The 17,041-nt window shown below is 40.5% G+C and overlaps 1 protein-coding gene across 1 annotated transcript in view; it reads left to right on the top strand.

Moving 5' to 3' along the window:
* DENND1B (DENN domain containing 1B) overlaps positions 1–17,041 on the top strand; it is a 278,172-nt gene that overhangs the window by 216,637 nt on the left and 44,494 nt on the right. The window contains exon 13 of the mRNA XM_056844351.1: positions 10,440–10,565. Coding sequence (XP_056700329.1) covers positions 10,440–10,565 — 126 coding nt within the window. The remainder of the gene's footprint in view (positions 1–10,439; positions 10,566–17,041) is intronic.

Raw genomic sequence — 17,041 nt, 5'->3', positions numbered from 1 at the left:
AGTCTTCAGTCACACCTCCTACTCCAGTAATGTGGAGGAAAGCCAGGACTGGCTCTTTCTTTGGAGATCAGATACACCTGGGAAGAAACAAGTGGGTGCCAGGAAACATATCAATGCGGCGCCATGATGCCCATGGACACCACGTTGAGGATCACTAATGTAAAGGTTATGATGCACGCATGATTGTGGCTAGGTCTCCACCACTGAAGAGAGGTCAGTGATTGCCTCCATCACAGCTAGTTTAATGGTCAAAGTCATGAAAAGACACTCCTGATCACTGTTGTCTCTTGGGACTCCAGGATAAGCATTAGATCTAGGGGACTGTACCCCTATTCCATACTGCACACCTGCTTTTTTAGAAAGTCTGTGATCCCTTCAGGTAGTCCCAACCCCTTTTCCAGGACACGAGGATAAAACAGTGGAGAGGAGAATGATTAAGCTGCTTTGGGTCCCTATTGGTGAGAAGGGCGGGATATAAATAATTAAATAAAGGCTTATTTTTTTCAGGAAAATCCTTTTTAATTTTAATCAGTTCTGTAGGTGTAGAATTAACAGATACTTTCATTAAATGGCGACTGAGATGGTCAAAAACACTTGCTCCTTGATGAACAAGGAATGGGTGCTACAATGACCAATGGAAACATCCCAGAGCCAACAGTTTTAGATTTCTTTGTTTGTTAAAGAATAAGTGCCATCAGCTGTAGAATGTGCAAGGTGATTTAAATTCATTACAATGAGCAAACCATTAGAGGCCTTTTTAACTTTGGATTTTCCTGATATTCTACCCTAATGATGCTGTATAATCTAGCAATGAGAATACAGAAGCAATTCTCACTGTCTCATTATACTTAGGTTAAAAACACCCATCACTGGTACCCCCTGCTCTCTACCTCACCAAAACACTTCTCTTCTGAACTTATAATTTCTCTGAAAATAGCTGTAGATAGTAACTGGGTTGTTAATTTGAGGATAAGAAGTTTAAATGGATGGGTATGATAAGGTAAATTGCACTGAAATAAAAACAGAAATTTTTAACAGGTTGAAATTATATTTAACCCACTGCAGTGTCATGTTTAATTTACCTGATATGATTTCGTTACTTGAGAGAAAATTAAGGTAGACTGTAGTGCTCATTTATGTGATAACCCTTAGTTAACATATTACTGAACCCTTAATTTGTGGTAGCTACTTCTACTCCCTCCACACCTCAATTTTTTTCTCTTATTTTCCAACTCATTTTCATTTCCCATGCCTGCTAATTTATTAGTCTCTCCTTTCATATGAAAATGCTGCATCTTATGTTTAATGTTATGCAAATGTATTTTTTCCAGCCTTCTGTGGCTATCCCATCTCTCTTCGAATCACCTCCAAGGATAAGAATGTGGGGAAGTACAATTAAAACCTTTGTTTAAAAAAAAAGAAAAAGGAAAAATTCAGTGTAGGGTCATGAAATATTCTTGCCAGAGAAGCCAATGACTAATATCTTTCTTTTGGAATTGGATCTTCTCTCTTAGCTCATAAAACTTTAGGATGCAAGAGATCCAACACAATCCAGTGGTTTGCAGGAGGTTATTGTCTAAATAATAAACCTACTTAACCAATCCTGGTGATACTTTCCAGCAGCATAAATGCAAAAACCAAATTTGGATTTCTCAAAATTACTGGTGAGGCATGATAAAGAGTGCTTCTGTGACAGTACTGAATCTGCTGCAGAAACAACAGGAGTGGCAGTGCTTCATCCTATTCATCTTCAGCAGTGCCAGTCTACACGATAGGAGCCTTACTAAAAAGGAGTGCCTTGGGCCTGTTTCTAGTAGATTAAAGAGAGGTGACCAAATAAACTCTCTCAGACAGGAAAGAGAAGTAAGTAGCTCTAGCAACCACTTGCTGAGATTCAATTGGCAGTCCCAAAACAGAGCAACCAGTGTGGTTTGGTGGTTTGGTGGCTAGAGTGTCCGACTAGGATCTGAGAGGCCCAGATTTGAATCCCCATTCTGCCATGGAAGCTTTCTGGGTGACCTTGGGCCAATTACACACTCTCAGCCTAACCTACTTCACAGGGTTGTTGTGAGGATATAATGGAGGAGAGGAGAATGATGTTTTGGGTCCTGACTGGGGGGAAAGGGTATAAATAATAAAAAAAATGATGATGGGTGAGGGAGAGTAAACATGGGAGGAGATATTTCAGGTATTATTCAGGTATGTAAAGGTTTTTGAATTAAGCATGGAAACATAAGTATTTGTAAGCTGTGTAATTCCAGAAGACAGTGTCTGGTAAGATAAATTATTTAGCAGAATCCACAAAACTGATCACATAAAGTCAGTACTTAAGGACGTACACTGGCTGCCCGTTGGAGTCCCAAGGCAATTCAAAGTGCTGGTTTTCATAAAACCCTAGAAAATTTGGTACCAAGCAATGCCTACCTCTACATGAAGCTTCCCTTTTATGAAATTCTTCAACCTTAGGAGAGGTGGGTGACAGCTAGGGTCCAAAGCACCCATGTGTAGAGTATTTTCCCCACTGCACATTCACCAGACCGCTCACTGTTGTCTTTCAGTTACTGGCTGAAAACGTTTTCTGTTTATTCAAGCTTCTGGCAGTATTTGAATTTGGTGATGTTCCAGTGTAATTTGGGCTTCTCTTTAATTCTGTTGGTTATGTTTGAATGGTTTTATGACACTTTAAACAGCTTCAGGGACCAATTTTGATAGGATATAAATCTTTTACCAAAAAAAAGAAGAAAAACCCCTTCAGGACTAATTTTATTTGGTCCCTTAGGTCCCTCAGTACCTGTCAGTGTGTTCTTTTTCCTCTCCTCTCCCGGGAGCTCTGGGCAGCATCCAGGTTTCTCCCCCTCTTGCCATTCTGGCCAATTGGAAGTTTCAAACCACCCTATATAGTTCACTGCAGTGATACCAGTGACCGGGTCCTTGAAAGTCTGTGGTATGTTATTGTGTAGGAAAAAGGCGGGGTATAAAATCTAACTGTTCTTTTTCGTAATGGGAATGTGTATTTTGCACTCTGTTTTACCTATGAAGCCTCGTTAATTTTTAACCCAAAAAGTATTCTGGGTTTTAATTTTGAGCAAATGAGAACCCTTCTTGATTCCTCTTTAAAAAAAAAAAACAAGAACCTCTGACCTTACTACCCTGGCCAAAATTGGCATTCAAGAAATAGAATCTCCCTATTCTAGCAATTCATCCGCTATACAAGGGTATGTATTGTTAAGAACACAAAATGGAACAGAGAACATATCCTTTTCTTAATTTATAGTGGAGGGTTAATTTGCTCCATACACTACCCCTCACCCTTTATATTCTCATGTTCTAAGCCCCCAATTTCTCTCACAACTATTTAATACTTGGCAAACTCTACTCTCTGTGTTTTTTCTCCTCTTGTGGCCCATTTCATTGCTACTCGGATGAAGCCAAATGAAGGGGTTGCGTTGGGCAAATCTCCTTTTGGTTTGTCAGGATCAAGGAGTCACTATCCAAAGCATTATCTTGATTAACACTTGGTGTAGGATAATAGGAGTTGATTAACACTTGGTGTAGGATAATAGGAGCTGATATGTGTCAGACATATATCAGATCTTCTGATTGTGATAAAAAGTAAGCATGTTTTTGTGTGGTTGAAAATAAGGTTGTATGGGAGAGAAGAAGAGATAAAATAATGTTATTACTGGTTTGCAGTCCAATCCTGTTCATGTGTACTTGGAAGTGAGTTTTGTTAAGTTCAGTGGGACTTGTAATTAAGTAAGTAAGGGACAGTTGCCAAACAATTTTTTTACGTAAAAGTCATAATTGTCTTGATAGAGAAGTACAGTTAATGTCCACCCACCCATTTTCATAAAACTCCACAGGTTTCTAGTTTAGCCTTTTCAAAGAATATGTAAGGTGCATGCATACATCATTTATAGGTGTGTGTGTGTGTGTATTATATATATACTTCGCAGCATAACACTGGACTCTAGATTAAGAACAACAGATTAACTAGAATTTCTTTTGCAACCTTGAGCTCTGTCACTTTTAAAAAACTGAATTGTATTTTAATTCATTTTGTAATTTAAAACAAATTAAGTGAATATCGGTGCAAGCTGTCCATGGACTAAATGAATCAGACTCTAAAACTTTTATCTGGATCTATGAAGCTTAGATATAAATTGAAAAGATCACAGCTATAGGGAAAAGACCTATACGGAAAGGCCTTTCTGCATAGATTATGAACATCATAACTCAATAATTTTTTTTCAAAACTATAGTTATAATTGGACCCAATGGGGGTCTCTTTCTTTGATCAGATCACAGTAACTGTGACTTTACACTGGAAAATGTCACTACTGTGAAGGTTTATCACCTGTAGAGCTGGTCTTTTCTCCAAAGCCGTGTTCCGTTCTCATTAGCATTATACAGAGTTTAGTTGTTAATTAGATGACGCTTCAATTACAATAATAGTAGACAAGAATAGCCACCACTACATGTATGAAGAAACAAAAGGATATTCATTCTTGAATAGTTTTTAAAAAGATTGTCATCTTTAGTGATGCATTACTGTGTTCATAGATAGGTAAATACTGTCATCAAACTTAGCTTGTGTGTTATGGACTGAGAAAAACATGAACTACTAATTAAGTTTTAATGTAAATGCAGTTATTTTGTGAAAGAATGGCTTATGGATTGTCCAAATGGTTCCCATGCTAAAAGTTGACTAGGTTTTTTTTTCTATACTTGGATTGCTATACCACAGTTTTCCTGGTTTTCAGCCATCCTCCTGGATCCAGGCCCACATGTGCTTTGGTCTGCTGTGTACCGAAAGCTCATATGCCTCAGCAGGTTAGCCTCTTGTGCTCATGTTTCTTATGAAAGTCTGTCCACAATGGGGATTTTTGCATTTCCAGTTAATCCCATCCCTGAAATCTGAGTGATACTGCTGAAAGATAAGTTTGGAAAGCAGAGTCTTCACAAGGGGCAGATTCAAACAACCCTATAAACAATATTCTTTTAAGAATGGTGTTTTCCTTGTTTGTGGTTTATCAGTAAAAAATGAACAGGGTGTGAGACGCTCATAATTTCTTATCCATAGAATATTATGAGTAACTCAAATATGTGCATGACTTTTAGGACAGAGGCAATCAAAGGCTTTCAGTGGAAACGTACATTCAGAATATCACTAATCATTATTTGTCAAGGATGAGAGAGTCTCCCTCCTTACTGAGCCGCAGCTCCGGGAACTCTCCTATCTTGTTTCGCCATCTACCGGGTAACAAAAACTCCCACTCAGCTCCCTTGGTAGCTGCCACTACCCTTGCTTAAGACTTAACTCAGGCTGAGGCCAAGGGCACCTCAGACTGACCCACACTGTTTAGAACCGGAAAACACACCAACTCTGCAGGAAAACTCCTCTGCGAGGTAGAATTAATAACAAAAGGGTTTTATTTGGTAAGTGTGCTGCCTTAATCAGGCCTGCTAGATTTAGCTTGAAGCCAGTCAAAACTAAAGGTTAACAATTTATTCTAACTTGTACTCAGTTCCAGTTCAGAATATTCATAAGAATAGCAGATAAAACAATAAAGCTAAACAAAGTATCTAACTACACAGTAAAGTTTAGGCGTAGCAGAGTTTTGGTAGACCACAACAATTACTGGGTTACATCCCATTTCCCCGGACCTCACCAGTCTCGGCATCCAGAATAATGTTCAGAGCATCAAACGACCAGAGTCATTCCTACTGGATAAAAGGCAACATGGTGATAGTCTTCATGCAAGTTAGCACGCTGAGAACTACCCCACTGACAAGCCAGAAGACATGAGTTGTTATCCTTGTGGACCCAGGTTGGGGTGAGCTCATTAGCCAATCTGGCTCCACCACGGCAATCACCAGGTGGTGTTCATTTTACTGAGCAAGCAGTTTCCCTAATTGCTCTCCGGCCTTGGAGGCCGAAAGAAGATGACTTGGGATTGTTCCCAGCTGTACGCTATCTGCAGAGGTGCAAAACATTCTTGGGGCCTCTAGACACCCTTCACATACCAAAATGCCTCTGAGATAGACTCAAGCAGGCCCAAATTCAGGCCTGAACCAAGGAATTGTTTAAACAACGAATTGTGACTGCTCAATTCCTTGACAGTATCCAGTCTGAAAACATTGTTACCCTTTAAAAGGTTACTAAATGAAATTTCTTCTGACTTTTGGAACTAAGCCAACTAGGTGAGATCTAGTCATTTTTCTGACAGCATTTTGGTATCTGCAGCTGCACCCTGTTTTCAGTTTCCATTTTCTGTGCCGTCTCTGAATTTCCATTTGCCAAGGCAGCAAGAGTCTCAGCAGATACATTTCTGACAAGCATGCCATCAGCCCATGTTCACACCACACACTATTGGCCCTGATTAGGACATCTGTGCACAATATTTCCTCCACTCACATAGCTGCTACAGATTTGGGGAGGGCTCTCATTCTTTATGAGCAGTGGTGCTCTTTTCCAGAGCTGTTCCAGTTATCAGGTGTTATTATGGTTACCAACCTCAGGGTGGGGCCTGAAATTCTCCCAGAATTGGAGGTCACCTCCAGACCACAGAGACCAGTTTCACTGGATGAAATGGCAGTTTTGGAGGGCAGGCTCTGTGGCATAATCCCCACTGAGCTTCTGCTCCTCCCCAGCACCACCTTCAAATCTCCAGGAATTTCCTAAGCCAGAGTTGGCAACCATTGGTATCAGTGAGATTACAGAAGAAGGCAAATATGTTACTTGTACACACTGGGAGAGGCCAGGGCAGGGAATGAAATAGGCAGAAGTTGTTCAAACCCCCTCCCCCCCGCCCGCCCAAAAGCTTGTCACTGGTATCTTTGGAGGAAAAGAAATGTTTTTGCTGACGTATTGGCCTTTTATGCATGGTCTGTTTCCAGACACAGTCTCTCTCCCCCAGACATTCCAGGAGTACCTTGTGATCAATTATGCATTCCCAACAAAAACGCGGAGCTTCTGAACCACGTGAGAGTTACTCCCCCAGAAAACACTGCTTTGTATATGGCTGTAGTATTTTGTTGTTGTTGTTGTTTTTAAAAAAAGTCACCAGCCCTGCAGCGGGATTCTTTTATTTTATCTGAACCAAGTGACCATTTTACAGCCAAAGCAGAGAAGAGTCTGGACACACCCCCCCAACCAATTTGTTTCTGGCTATTGCAATGCAGGGGTCTTGCACTCGCAAAGAAAAAAAAAACCCTGTTACATCTGTCCTGGTCTGAAACTGACTAACACTCACTGTGAAACTGACCAAATAAGATGCCTCATAGATCATTGTGACTATTTCAGCATCCTCTCATAATCCTGCACTTGCAAACAAACAAACAAACAAATTGTTGGATCAGCTGAGATCTGACTAACAGTCTTTGTGAAAATGACCAAATAAGCAGCCTCATAGAATGTTTGTGACTATTTCAGCATCCTCTCCTTCACTCGCAATCAAAAGAACAAAAACAAATGGCTTCTGAGGGGAGGGGTTGGTTGAGAAGGAAAGACAAGTGGGAGACAGAAGCGAGAATGGGTGTGGGGAGATAAATCTGAAGCAAGCCTATGCACAGGATTAGCAACTGAATTGGGCTTGACGCAGACCTTAACCTCGCAGTAAAACAGCATCCTGAAAATGTGGGGGAAATGTGGGGGGAGAATGAAGTGACTTCTAAAGGTCGGAAAAATCATGCATAATTCCAACGAAGCACCAAAGTAGCGTGGTGGTGATTGCGACGCAAACTACCCATGCATAAAAGGCCATTGTATAATGGGGGGGGGGGGCTGCCATGCACAGTGAGGTAAGCCAGAGGCCTTTCCTCCTGTGTTCTGTTCTGTCCCCACTTTACAATAGACTGCCTACCTTATTGGCTGAGCTTCTACCCTGCCAACAATTAAAAAAAGAAGCAGCCAAAGCAGGGCAAGATGAGAGGTGAACAATTAGTGACCAGGTCTGAGGGGCTCCTCTCTACATTTAAAAGTAGCTCTGAAGGGGCTAAATTATGCATAAATCTGCCCATTTATGTTTAAATCTATGTGTGTGAGAGAGAGAGCGGGGGGGGTGCATAGGCAAGGTGAGGCAAAACTTGCTTTTCTCTGTCTTCAGTCTTACCTTGCTATACTAAGCTTGGCTGTTGGAAGCATTTTTTTTCTCCCATGCAAGTGAGAATTTTAATTTCCACCATAATAGCAAGGCTTTACATGCATAGAACTTGGGAGGGAGGATAACTTAGGTGACAGATACAGTCTCCGAGAATTTCATTACAGTTGCTTGGTGACAACAAATTTTGTATGTGGCAATTTATTTGCCTTTGAAACAAATGTCAATGTCACCCAAGTACAATTATTCTGACCATATATCATAATGGTTTTAAAGAATCCAAACACGTAATTAACAAAGTGAACTAAAATGTCTGGGTGCGTCCCTAGCTTTAAAAGTTCAGTTGAAGAACAAAGGTGACTTCTATCTGGAATACACTTGTACTTATGTGGGCTTGGCCTTCAAGATGACTCTCCCCTCCCAATGTCAAGGAAGTTCCCAAATTATTGGATTTGCTAGATCCTATAATTCTAGAATTGGTTTCAAAGCTGTTCTGAAAAAACAAATGCCTTGGAATATAATCTTGTTTTCAACAGTTTGTATAATGTAAATGGGGTTATATTTTGTGTACTGCTAACCATGTCAGTCAAGTTAGCAGTAGTCCAGTAGTGTTAGGGGAATGGATTAATTCATCCAGCTGCTGGAGGAGGAGGAGGAGGAGAATAAGAAGAATTGGTTTTTATATGCCGACTTTCTCTACCACTTAAGGGAGACTCGAACCGGTTTAAAATCACCTTCCCCTCCCCACAACAGACACCCTGTGAGATAGGTGAGGCTGAGAGAGTGTGACTCGCCCAAGGTCACCCAGCTGGCTACACCCAGCTGTGTAGGAATGGGGAAACAAATCCAGTTCACCAGATAAGCCTCCGCCGCTCATGTGGAGGAGTGGGGGATCAAACCCGGTTCTCCAGATCAGAGTCCACCACGCCAAACCACCGCTCTTAACCACAACACCATGCTGGCTAAATAGACGTCACTGTTTCTCTAGATATGTGCTCCAAACAAATGCTAGCACAAAACCAATAAAAACATTGCAATTGGTTTTAAAGGGCTTGAAAAATTAAGAATTGTCCCTGCTGAGGCAGGCCAAAGTTCCTTTTTGTCCAGCACTATGTTTAGAAATGTAGCCAACAGTGTTCCCTTGTTTATCTTAGCATTTGGTATTCAGAAATATGTCATCTCTGAACGTGGAGGGTTCCTTCTCCATCATGACTAATAGCCATTGATAGACAAATTCAATAAGCCCGTAAGCTTCCCCATTTATTGATCTAACACTTTTAAAAGTCTAAACCAGACACTATCTCTACAGTCCATATATTTTATCAATGAATTATGGGTTCTGTGAAATACCTCCTTTTGCTTCCTGAACCTCCTGCCAACCTATTTCCTTGTCATGGGTGACCCCAAGTTCTAAAATTGCAAAAAACAAACAAACAAAAACACTTTAGTCACTGAATTCAAAATATAATCCTATTTGTAAATCCTTCTGTTATGGTGTCCCTTGCTATTTTTTGTATTAGAAAAGCTCAAATGCTTCAGCTTTTGATAGGAAAAGTATGCCAAGCCTTGATCATTTTCAGTGCCTTTTTTACCAACTCTGATTTATTTAGTATGCTAACAGATTAACAGAAAATATATAGGGGATTGTACACCATGATATATTTTTGCAATATGGGCCCTGCTGCAATCCAGGGCACTTGCCATCTGTTACCACGTTATATTAAAAAATAAATGGCAGCTCTATAAAGACAAACTGCAAATACCTTTTCATACAGTAGTCAACAGATAGAACATGATGACCACCATCTAGGAAAGCTAGTCCAGGTTCATTGCTGGGCTTTCCTATAGCTTATTGGTGGTGGGGAGGGAAGAAGCTCTCTCACTCCTTCCTCAAGCAATTTATGTTTTGTGAATTTATAGGACTACTCTAAACTGAACTTCAAGTATGGCTTCACTCTGAGCTTCAGTAGCAGAAATGAAAGATACCTGCTTGGCTTCCTTATAGACAAGTAGGCGCATGTTATGATTGCAAGAAACTGGCAGGAAAAGTGGCTCACAAGCAGTTTAGTGTAAAATAATTAAAGCTTATTTATGTCAAGAGGCCTTGGAAAAAAGAGAGCATAAACCATTTTGCCTTAGCACTTTACTATCATCCCCTGCTTTCATTTCAATTAACAGACCAGCAGGTGTTCTTTGCAGTTAAAAAGATAAGCTATCAAGGAAGAGGATGAATTTTTGGCTGACCTACAGACACCATGGTTTGCCTGCTGATTGAGTTCATACCTCCCTGTACCAATTTCTGAGGTGTTAATTTAACTGTTCCTCTCTGTCACGCAGGTCTCGGCCTTGAAAAATAAACTGAAGAAGCAATCCACAGCTACGGGTGACGGAGTACCCAGGGCCTTTCTTAGGGCACAGGCAACATTGTTTGGATCCTACCGAGATGCATTAAGATACAAGCCCGTAAGCTTCCCTATTTATTTCAATTGAGACATTCATTTTCTTGTGTTAATTTTTTTGTAAGCTGAAATGTTGTAAATGCATGCACGAAGAGCACAATGTCACTACAGTTATGAAACTCCCTCTATGTGCTCTGGAGAAATATGTATGCAGCCAGGTCTCATTGTTAGATACAGAATGCAAAGTACACTGAGCACCACAGCTGACAATTGAAGAAGAAAAAAAACTTTGGGTGAGCTCATGAACTGCCACATGAAACAATGGCTTCCATATGTTTGATCTGATCAAACACCACAGATCAAACACCACAGAGCTGCCATATCACCTAGAGACCCAGACTTGAGGTAACACTAAACCATGGTTAAGAGAAAGGGAAGACAGTCACTTGAAGGGAGGAAGGGGTTTGGCATGTTTTCTGGAGGATGGCTTCTAACTTGTACATTATGGTTTTTCAGGCAGCCAGCATTATGTCTGTACTGAGCTGAATTCAGTGTTTTCCACAGGGGTAATTCACATATTTAGCTGTCAGTCATTACATCCTATTTTATTAAGTGACGTACATGATATATGTGAATCAGCCTGTATGCATCCTAGATGCTATGGTGACCATTCTGGAAATCTAGTCAGTTTTTAAACACTTTTCTAAAGCTTGCATCTTTAGAGCCTTAAGAATCTTTTAATTGTTTCTTTTGAGCAAGCTGCTTATTGTTTTATCTGATCATCTTGATAAACCATGACTATTTCACCTTTTTTAATGAGCTTTCTTGAACCACATCACTGGTGAGAGAAGCAAACAAGCACTGTTTCTGTTTTTACCATAGAAATAAACTGTAGCAGAGAATTAACTCACTAGCTGTTTACAACCAAGGAACTAGTTGTTTGGTTCAACTCAATAAGCAAAACCTTCCCTCAGGTTGCTGTTTCTCAGCCCATGCCCATACCCTCTCTTTAAGTGCCTCTGCATTTCAGCTTCCCCTCTGTGCAACGTTTTAACCTCAGCCAAATTTACAACTTCCTTTTGCTTCACCCCTGCTTTACCAGTGCTGAACTGTATATATTCTACTGCTGAAAACTTTTGTTTCCTCAGCTACTGGGGTGCTAATTACATCACATGAGCCCAGCACACTCCAGAACTTGCTGCCTCAACTAGTCCGTGTTTTGCTTGATCCAGTGGCAATTTAACTAGGAGTGCAGCCTGAGACCTAAACCCCATGCCGCCACTCTTACTTCCCCACTATGCCTCTCACTCTGGCTCCCCCCACCCATCATCCCTGCACAGGGTCCATGTGCTGTGAATGTTTGAGAAGCTCCATAGGGCATGCATGACTTGCTGTAATGTCTTTAAAGATGCCTGGAGCACAAGGAGGGAAGGAACACTGGTTCCTAGGCAGCTATAAGCAAAGGCGAGGTGTAGGGCTGTTGAAAAAAAATTCGGTAAAATTCGGATTTGGCAAAATTTGGCCCGTTTTTATTCGGGAAATGCCGAAGTCCAAACTCCCCCGATTCGGATCCGTGGAATTTGGCACCAAGTTCGGAGTTCGCAAATAAATCCGGCCATTTAAAGCCATTAAAAACACATTTGCGGCTTTCCGCGGCTCCAGGGAGGCATTTTTGGAGGTAGAGGTCCCAAACTTTCAGTGTAGCTTGAGGGGACCCTTCTTGCAAGAACCCCCAGGTTTCGTGAAGATTGGGTCAGGGGGTCCCGAATTATGGGGTCCGGTAGGGGCCCCCCCTTGATCAGCCCATTGGAATGAATAGAATAGACCTTTTGGAGTTTGCAAACCATTGCAATTGCATTTGCAACACACGACTTAGACTGTGCAAACATTGCCACACTGACTGTTTTCTGCCCTTCTCTTTTTTGTCATGGCATCACTCCCGCGTCTGCCAGCACTGGTAATCACAAAGTGTGCAGACCTTTTGGAGTTTGCAAACCCCATTGCAGATCTTATTAATGTGGGAAAACCTGAAGACACACACCTGAAGCCCCCCACCCCTCAAACCAGGGAGAGAGAGATGCTCCCCCGTGCAGAAAAGATGAAGCCCCCCCTCTCAAACCAGTACGGCTCGGCTCAACCCCAAACACAAACAAACCAAGGAGGAGGCATGCAGGTGCAGAGCAGAGGGAGACTCACTCTGCACCTCCGCACTCCACTCCGGCCGAGGGTGGCAACAGGCAAAAAAAAAGCAGAACGCACACTCCCACAGAGGCAAGCGGGCTTCATGCGGAGGAGTGGGGAATCAAACCTAGTTCTCTAGATTAGAGTCTGCCACTCTTCACCACTGCACCACGCTAACCAGCAACCCACTGCAGTCATAGCAAAGGATGACTAGCCATACCGAAAATAAACCCCATGAGCATGGGGTAGGAGGGTGGGTCTTTGCTGAGAGAGAGTTGCTGAATGCCAGGCATCTCTTCAGCCTGCTCCTTTCAGTCTTGAGTTGCATGCCAGAGACAACCGTGACCTCTGGAGTGGGCCACAGGAAGCTGCTTGAGAACTGACTGGCTGACAGCCAGTAATGGGCCCAATTGCCCCAAATCATCCTTGGTTTCCCCTCCCCCTTCCACACAGGCACAAATCCCCCCCATGGCTGGGAGCCTGTCTTCATTTAATAAGTGGAAGTCTTGCACAAATAAGAACAAAAGCACAGGCTCTGGCAAAATATATATTTAATTCAGCTAGCTTAAAAGTATAGATTCAGCTCTGCACTGGTATTGTAGACTACTATGACTTTGTAATGAAAGTATAAAGGTTGTAGCCTATTTACTATCATATTTGCAATTTCTAGTACACTCATTCACTTGAAGAATAAGAATTTTTGAAAATAACATCTGCTTGACTTTTAAAGTGTGTTAACAGTGTGTGTGAGAGTGCGAAAGAGAAAATATGTGCATACAGACAAATATAGTTACATTTCTATTCAAGCTTTAACACACTACTACAGATCTAGAAAAAAAAATGGGTTCTAGGAGCCAGCCCAAAAATTTGGGTCCAGGCTCATTTTCCAGCCTTCAGGATTTTATATTTTAATGACAATATTTTCTCACTATTGGTATCACAAAACCTACTACCAAGTCCTTATAAGTTAATTCAAGGTATAATATCAAAGAAGCATCGTTATCAAAACCTCATAATAAAATAATTGCAGAAAGTACTAGGGGCCACATTCCTAGTGCCTGGGATTTGTCAAGCCCTGCTCAGCTATGTAGTTTGATATCCCTACCCCATTGCGCTACCCCAATTTTGAAATTGGCTCTTAGAACCTCTAAAGGATGACAATTCTGCATCAGCCAAATCTTGACTTTGCTCCAAATTGTACCTATTTTTAGTATTGTAAATATGGAAATGAATGTTATGAAAGATGCTCAGCAATTAGGATTGAAAGACAATTTGATCTTTAGCTTTAATTTCTTTTTTCTCCAAATTGTGAGTAAAAGCGTTGTGTGAGCAAACTTGTGATTTTTAAAAAGAATTGTGGGTGGTTTTCTCTCTCTTTTCGTGTGCAGATGCTTCAGTATCTTTTGCATGGCCTTATCTTTCTCTTGGCTAACTTTCTGAAAGTGTGCCAGACTTTTTTTTAAAGTGCTGTATAAATCAAGGTAGCTGTTTATATACTTCATAATCTTTTAATGATATATGTTTTAAGAAAGGTGGTTTGTTTAATGTATTACAGTTGATTTTTTTCCTTCATGTTTTATCATGAAGAATTATACATTTATCAAACTTAATGTTTATTTTCCATCCAAGACAGTTCACAAATTAGCAAGTAGTTTTCTGTGCTTATTTTCTTGATAAGTTTTGTTATTAATAAATGTGGTCATGGTTCTACCATCTTCCCCTGAGCACTTATTTTGACCTTGACCGCAAAACTAGTAGACTTAATAGTTTTTGGATTACCTTGCTAACACAGAGAGAGGCAAACCAAGAATGAGAAAAGTAATGTCTCCATTTCTTATCTTTCTGCTTGCATTTCAGGAGAGAGCGCTGAATCTTAAAGCTGTTCTCCCCAACCCTCCAGATCTCCCCCTTCACCTTCCTTTATCGCCAGTCTAGCATTCCTTTCCCTTTTGAAAATCAGAAGAGTGGCTTGTGACTTATCTGTGTACCTGGATCATCATTGGAAGTGGTTCTACTAACTAGTAATCATTGTGGCAACACTTCCTTGGGAGGCAGCTGAAAATATAGAGCATTGGATCCAGAGTACCACAAGAGGAGTGAAACTGCCCAAATGGAACTTCACTACCTTCTTCTCCTCCAGCTCATTCCTCCCACACACAAACACAATGCCAGAAGCTCCTGTGATCACGGGATCCCTTATGAACAGTCTAGGGAAGAATGGACAAAAATGCTCCTTCTCTGCTAATCAAAATGCTGTTCTGCTAGCATAAGTGCTATTATGCTGGTAGAGCAGCACATTTGCCTCTAACTTGGAGTTTTCAGGAATCTGTCCACCTTCTTTCAGTCCTCCCTTACCTATGCCCATTTGTTTTACAAAGAAGATTGTCTTCTTTTAATGGGAGAAATGAGAAGGTTTTTAGCCCTATTATTTTAAGAAGCAGAGATATTTCCGCTGTAAGCCCTGAATTGGTTTTGTTTTTAATATAATTGTATAAGTTTAGCTAACGCTTCTGGCTGAAGATGATTATACCATCTGAGTCAATGCATCAGAGCTATTTACAATTACATTAAGGAGCTTGCTTAAAATGTGAATGCAGCTTAAATGGAATGGCTCCTGCTGTGCCCTGCAGCCCATGAAAAGAAGGTGGGGAGGGATAGAATTCTGCAGCAAGTGCTGTTATAAAGAACAGATACATTGTTTGGCCATAGATTTTTTTTTTATCTTGTCTCAGTATTAGAAGTCTACTCTTCAGCACAGAATCCCTACTAGGGCTTGATCGAACACGCTTTGAAAGTATGATGTAAATCAATACTAAAAGGGCTATATTAGACCATGTGTCCACTATCAACGCAAAAATCCTCTATGCTCTAACATAAGCATTCTAAAAAGAATAATAAAGCAATAATAGAAATTTATTACACAGCAAAAGCTTTACTAGAATTTCTTTACCCATGATTGCTAATTTATATCATTAACTTAGAAATAAATCTGAAGGTACTTGTGGCAATATCAGTGATTTCTGCCAGAATCTTAGGGGTAGATCTAAAGTACTGGGAAGTTGATAAGTATGGCCGAGATATAAATGCATGTGTATTAAGTGTTTCCATGGACCCAGGAAGTGGGTTGCCAACCCCTTTTCTTTCTGACAGAAGCCTCTACAACTTGGAAAATGCCACTTCATGTGTGGCTTTTTGGACGGGCACAGAAGGTTGCTACTTGAAAAGGAAAGCTGAAATGTGTGTACAGTACCCATTTGTGGCCTTTTGGATCCCTGCCTGTGATGATATCTCAGTTTAGCCACAAGGAGCATATTGTCCCTGGTGATGTGGAAGGACAAGAGGGATGGGGCAGAGCAGTTAAAATGAGGCTCAATCAAGTGGGGCCATGTGAGCTTTTAACACTGAAGGTAGTCTGGATACCCAGTTGTGCTCAGAATATCTGTATGCACTTCCAAGAACAGAAGGCTTCCATGAACATAAGGAGTTCTTTTACCAGGCTGTTGTAGTAGATGGGATAATTTTGGAAATCTGTATTTGTTTCCATTCTTTTTTTTATATATAATTTTTTTATTGTTTTTTCATACATTCGATACAATCAATTAACATTACCTTTCAATCTTTTCTAATTCTCAATTAAGACTAACATATATATAACACACAGTGGGTAGCCGTGTTAGTCTGTTTGCAGTAGTCAAAAAGGGCAAGAGTCCAGTAGCTCCTTAAAGACTAACAAAAATATTTTCTGGTAGGGTATGAGCTTTCGTGAGCCACAGCTGAAGAAGTGAGCTGTGGCTCACAAAAGCTCATACCCTACCAGAAAATATTTTTGTTAGTCTTTAAGGTGCTATTGGACTCTTGCCCTTTTTGACTATATATATAACAATTATCTTCCCCTGTTCTGACTTCCCCTCTTCCTTCTTCTATCTCTAACTTATCTTCATAATCCTCTTAGCAATTATTTTCTAATTCTTTATAAAAAAAAAATTTGTAAAACTTTCTACAGTTATTAAAAAAGAAAGAAAAATAGAAACAAGAAAATTAACCTAGTCTAAGTTGTAACCTTTAACATTTTGCACATTAAGTTCATTTTTGCAATAAACAATCCACGCCTCCTACTCCTTAACAAATTCATCATTATCTTTTTGATTTATTAACTCAGTCAATTTTGCCATTTCTACTAGTTTAAACATTTTATGAATCCAATCAGTTCTGTCCGGTATTTCAGACATTTTCCATTTAGCTGCGTATACCATTCTCGCAGCTGTGGTGGCATAGAGTAAAAAAGTCCGTTGTGTTATAATGTGGTCTGGTATAATGCTTAACAACATCATCTCTGAAGTTTTAGGGATGTTTTGTTGT

This window comes from Euleptes europaea, chromosome 2, assembly GCF_029931775.1.
Source record: "Euleptes europaea isolate rEulEur1 chromosome 2, rEulEur1.hap1, whole genome shotgun sequence".
Taxonomy (NCBI): Eukaryota; Metazoa; Chordata; class Lepidosauria; order Squamata; family Sphaerodactylidae; genus Euleptes; species Euleptes europaea.
The sequence above is the reverse complement of the archived record's forward strand: the minus strand, read 5'-3'. Positions and strand labels throughout refer to the sequence as shown.